General features: G+C 48.2%; 1 protein-coding gene across 1 annotated transcript; it reads left to right on the top strand.

Annotated features, from left to right (window-relative positions):
• The first annotated feature begins 374 nt into the window (after window positions 1-374).
• Tspyl4 (TSPY like 4) lies at window positions 375-4,275 on the top strand. The gene has a single exon (XM_055616087.1). It carries the CDS (start codon window positions 473-475, stop codon window positions 1,697-1,699), a length of 1,227 nt encoding a protein of 408 aa, XP_055472062.1. The 5' UTR covers window positions 375-472; the 3' UTR covers window positions 1,700-4,275.
• Window positions 4,276-4,625: the final 350 nt, after the last annotated feature.

Here is a 4,625-nt window from a genome sequence, read left to right as displayed (position 1 = left end):
GCCGCCATTAATTTGTGTCCGAAAGAAAGAAGGCCTGTGAGCTGGGGAATTCGCTTTTTCTATCCCTGAGAAGGCTGATGAGATCTGACTTTATTAGACAACAATTCCGATTGTTTTTAAATTTATTTTGAGACAATAGTTTAGATACTGTCGAATTTAATTCGGAGATTTACGAATACACATCAATAGAATTCTGCATTCACTTGTGTAAACAGTTTCCCAGATAAGATTAAATTTACAGCATAGTTTAAAAAGACAAAAGGAAGAAAGAATACACTTGATTGACAAGCGTAATCACCTGGTTAGCGAGTTCTCGCGCTACCGTTAGCTGCAGCTGTGCCCTGACGTCACAGGTTGCCATGGCAGCACCAGCCCCGAAGGAAAAGGGGTGGAGCTAAGCCCTCACTGCGGTGCTGCGCTGCGTCTGCAGAGGACAAGAAAGGCTCCTCCAACAGGGCTGACATCTGCCAAAATGAGCAGCCTGGACGGGGCCAACGAGCTCCCCCTCGCTAATACCACGACCCCCGCCGATGACTCGGGAGATCTGGATCTGAAGCAGGACCAGGGGCTCCGCGAGGAAACAGACGCGGCGCGAGCGATGACGGCTGCAGGTGAGGCCGGTGCGGAGGGAGGCGCGCCCTCGGGTTCCGAGAACCGCGGCCCTGAGCTTTGCCTCCGAGCGGCCGAGAAGAGCGGTGCTGCGGCGGCCGGAGAGGGACTGGAGGATGCCGTGTCTCCATCAAAGGGCGGGGACGCAGCCCCAGCCCCTGTGGCAGCCGACGACAGCAATAAAAATGGCTGTCAGCTCGGAGGGCCGCCAAGCCCTGCTGGGCCGAAAGCTCTGGAAGCCTGTGGTGCGGTGGGCCTGGGGTCTCAGGTGATGCCGGGGGCGAAGAGGACCAAGGAAATGACGGCTACCAAGTGCGCCATCTCTGCAGCCGCGGGAAAGGAGGGAGACGCAGGGGCGGCGATGCAGGAAAAGAAGGGGGTACAGAAGGAAAAAAAGGTAGCTGGAGGAGGGAAGGAGGAGTCTCGTCCCAGGGCTCCGAAGATCAATAATTGCATGGACTCGCTGGAGGCCATCGATCAAGAGCTGTCAAACGTAAATGCGCAGGCCGACAGGGCCTTCCTCCAGCTGGAACGCAAATTTGGGCGGATGAGAAGGCTCCACATGCAGCGCAGAAGTTTCATCATCCAAAACATCCCAGGTTTCTGGGTCACTGCTTTTCGGAACCACCCCCAGCTGTCACCAATGATCAGTGGCCAAGATGAAGACATGATGAGGTACATGATCAATTTAGAGGTGGAGGAGCTTAAGCACCCAAGAGCTGGCTGCAAATTTAAGTTCATCTTTCAAAGCAACCCCTACTTCCGAAATGAGGGGCTGGTTAAAGAGTATGAGCGCAGATCCTCGGGTCGAGTGGTGTCGCTCTCTACTCCAATCCGCTGGCACCGAGGCCAAGAACCCCAGGCCCATATCCACAGGAATAGGGAGGGGAACACGATTCCCAGTTTCTTCAATTGGTTCTCAGACCACAGCCTCCTAGAATTCGACAGAATAGCTGAAATTATCAAAGGCGAGCTGTGGTCGAATCCCCTACAATACTATCTGATGGGTGATGGGCCACGCAGAGGAGTCCGAGTCCCACCAAGACAGCCGGTGGAGAGTCCCAGGTCCTTCCGGTTCCAGTCTGGCTAAGCCCTGCCCCGTGACGGGCTCCTACAGAAGAGTCTTTACCACAGCAGCATGCAGCCTTCTGTCTGCTTTCTCTCCCTGTCGGATTGTGTCCTTCGGTTCTTCTAAGTCTCCAGTAGTTTCAAGATTGTGGCTTCCAAGTCTATGGTCTTCTTTCTCCGGGCCATCACGATGTCCTGCATAGTGTTAATGGTGTTCCAAGTGCATGGCCTTCAAACTGCTTCTATGCCAAGCTCACAGTGCTGTAGTTCGTACTGCGTTTCTTTGCATGGCTTGGTTCCTGTCTGTGACCATGGTCTTTCAGTTTTTTAAAAAGTGGTTCCCTACTACATGAGAGCTTAACACATCCTTACCAAGAACCACCCAGGTTTCATACTTTCTGCTGTGTTCCCGATATCTATGTACTGTGAGGAACTGTGAGTTTCACCACTACAAGAAGGAACTGTATCCTGACCCAGCCATCAGCCCAATGGGACATTCCAGGCTATCATCAGCTGATCCTAGCTGTCTTCCTGGGCCTTTGTTATTTATTTACTTTGCTTGTTACCCATCAAACAAGCAGGTGGTTGGTGGCTGACTACTAGGCATGAGTGAAGTAACAGGCAAGGAGTGTTTTCTCTTACCATATTGGTCTTGTACCTTTGGTTATTGTGCATCGTGATCAGCTACTGGTGAGTATAAAAGCCTGTACAATTGCCCACCAGTTCTCTCCTGGTAGAGCTTTGCATAGGCCGAAGCTGTGCTATCTAAGGACCTAAGCTCCTAGGCAGCACACAGGACTCCCTACTTTACCATTACTCATGACTCAGTTGGCTACTGGGCAGGATGTGGTCACATGTGGCAGTGCCCAATACAAAGCTGAAGTGTCTACCTTCCAGCAGTTAGTTCTTATGAGCCCTAGGCAACAAATTATTTCTAATCCAGGCAACTTTGTTAGGTAACCTTCCTACCCCTTTCCATGTCCACACCCACTCCAATTAAGTCAAAGTTGGTAGGCTGGGCCAGTTAGAAATCTTTTGTGGCACACAGGGCTTGCTATGCCTTTCTTTCTCTGGCTCTTCTCTTTTTCTCCCCTTTCTTTCTCTTTGAAGCAGTTATAGCCCAGAGACAGAAAAACAAAACTGACAGTAGGCTTTTTTTGTTTGCTCTCTCCTTGGTTTTGAGCAGGCAGAAAAACGTACTGTAAAATAGACTCTAAATCTCTTGCTGCCCTCACTATTCTCCCCTTCTCTTAGCAACATCTGAAAATTTTGAGGGAGACCACGTCCACTCCTCCCTCCTTCTACCAGATGTTGTGTGCTTCTTAAGCTCTAGCTTGAGAATCTGGGAGAAGAGAAAGAAGAATCTCAGTGACAGACCCTGTGCCGCCCCTGAGCAGGATGTGAATGAATGAATGCAACCAAAACTGCACCTGTCCCATGTCTCTAAAGATGCCAGTTCTTTTTTGGTCCTTAGCCTGCAGAAATGACCAGAGAGCAACAATGTGGGTCATCCTTGTTCTGTTTGCCTGACCTTGGGCTGTTACTTTGTCAGCTTTTGAATTTCCTTATCTGTTCCCATCCTAACATAGGAGGAAGCAGGATGTAGAGTGAGTGCATTGTGGGAGACTCCAAGCTTCTTCTGAGGGATGCTGGGGATGTGAGGAGTGTGGATTTGCAGGACAAGCTGCAGTGGGTGTGCAGCACAGGCTCCTGCAGCTGCAGCCCTCACCCATTTCCTAACTTAAAGACCTTGTCAGAAGCTCCTCCAGAGCTCAGGAGGTCTAGATACCACCTTCAGGGGAGGCTAGGGATTTAAGAGAACTTGAGGGGAGAGCCTGTTGCAGTAGGTTTTCCTAGGTCTGCTGTGATGATTGACATACTGCAGGAGCAGGGTTGGGAGTAGGGGTCCCTGAGGCATGTTCCAATGCAGAGTGGGGAGATCAGCTGGGTTGGGATTTAAAAGGGATGCTTGGAGGATTTTCCTATAGTTTTTCCTAATTCTCAACTTCACCAATAAATCTTTTGTACAGATGTAAGTCTGGATGTTTTTTCTTCAGATACTAGGAGTGACCTTTGTCTGTGGGAGATCAACGATGTACACTCCTTATTCCACTGTGCTTGACCAAACCCTATTACTCCCTGTCAGCTGACTGGCAGAATTGATGTTTACAAGCCTGCCTTTTGCTTAGAACTGAGAACAAGTGCAAACATTCGGATTTTTGTCCTTTGTAGTATGAAGACTCCTGTGACCATTCATTACTAGATTAACTTGTTCTGGTGTCTGTTCCTATATACCTGTATTCTTAGAAATAGAATCCACACAATGTGATCTTTGAAGTCTGAAGATATTGAAAACTGTTGCTGCTGTCTTGTAAAAGTGATTTCAAAAAGAAAACTGTAACTTGTCTTACAGATATTTCTTGCTGTAGTAATATTTGACATTATGTTCTTAACCAGTGTGAGGGCTATTGCCATCAAACTAAATGAAGATCTTAGTCCTTTGTCTTCTCCTGTGTGCTCGAAGGAAAAATATGTTACTGTTATGTTTCTTGTCTTCACCAAAAATAAATAAATAAATAAAAATGAAGAAAAACTCTGTACTGTCTGGGCAATGATGAAGTGTTTCACTTCTATTCACAGGACAACACGAACTGAGCAGACCAAAATGTCTGTTTCGTTGGTTGGTTTGTTTTTAAACAGCAGATGAGAGACTATCAGAACTGGTTTTGAGGCTGCACAGAGAATAACTAGGAGAAATGGGTGTGGTAGCACACATCTGTGATTGCAGCTCTTGGGACCTGAGGTAGGATGAGCTGGGGTTCAGGGCCAGCCTGGGCTACAAAGCAACTCACAGGCAGCTGGGCTATATCCAAGATCTATATCTATCTATCTATTTATCTATTGGAAGGAAAGATGGAAGGAAGGAAATTAAGATCTAAAACTTAGGA

This window comes from Psammomys obesus, unplaced genomic scaffold, assembly GCF_907164565.1.
Source record: "Psammomys obesus unplaced genomic scaffold, mPsaObe1.curated_primary_1811, whole genome shotgun sequence".
Taxonomy (NCBI): domain Eukaryota; kingdom Metazoa; phylum Chordata; class Mammalia; order Rodentia; family Muridae; genus Psammomys; species Psammomys obesus.
The sequence above is the reverse complement of the archived record's forward strand: the minus strand, read 5'-3'. Positions and strand labels throughout refer to the sequence as shown.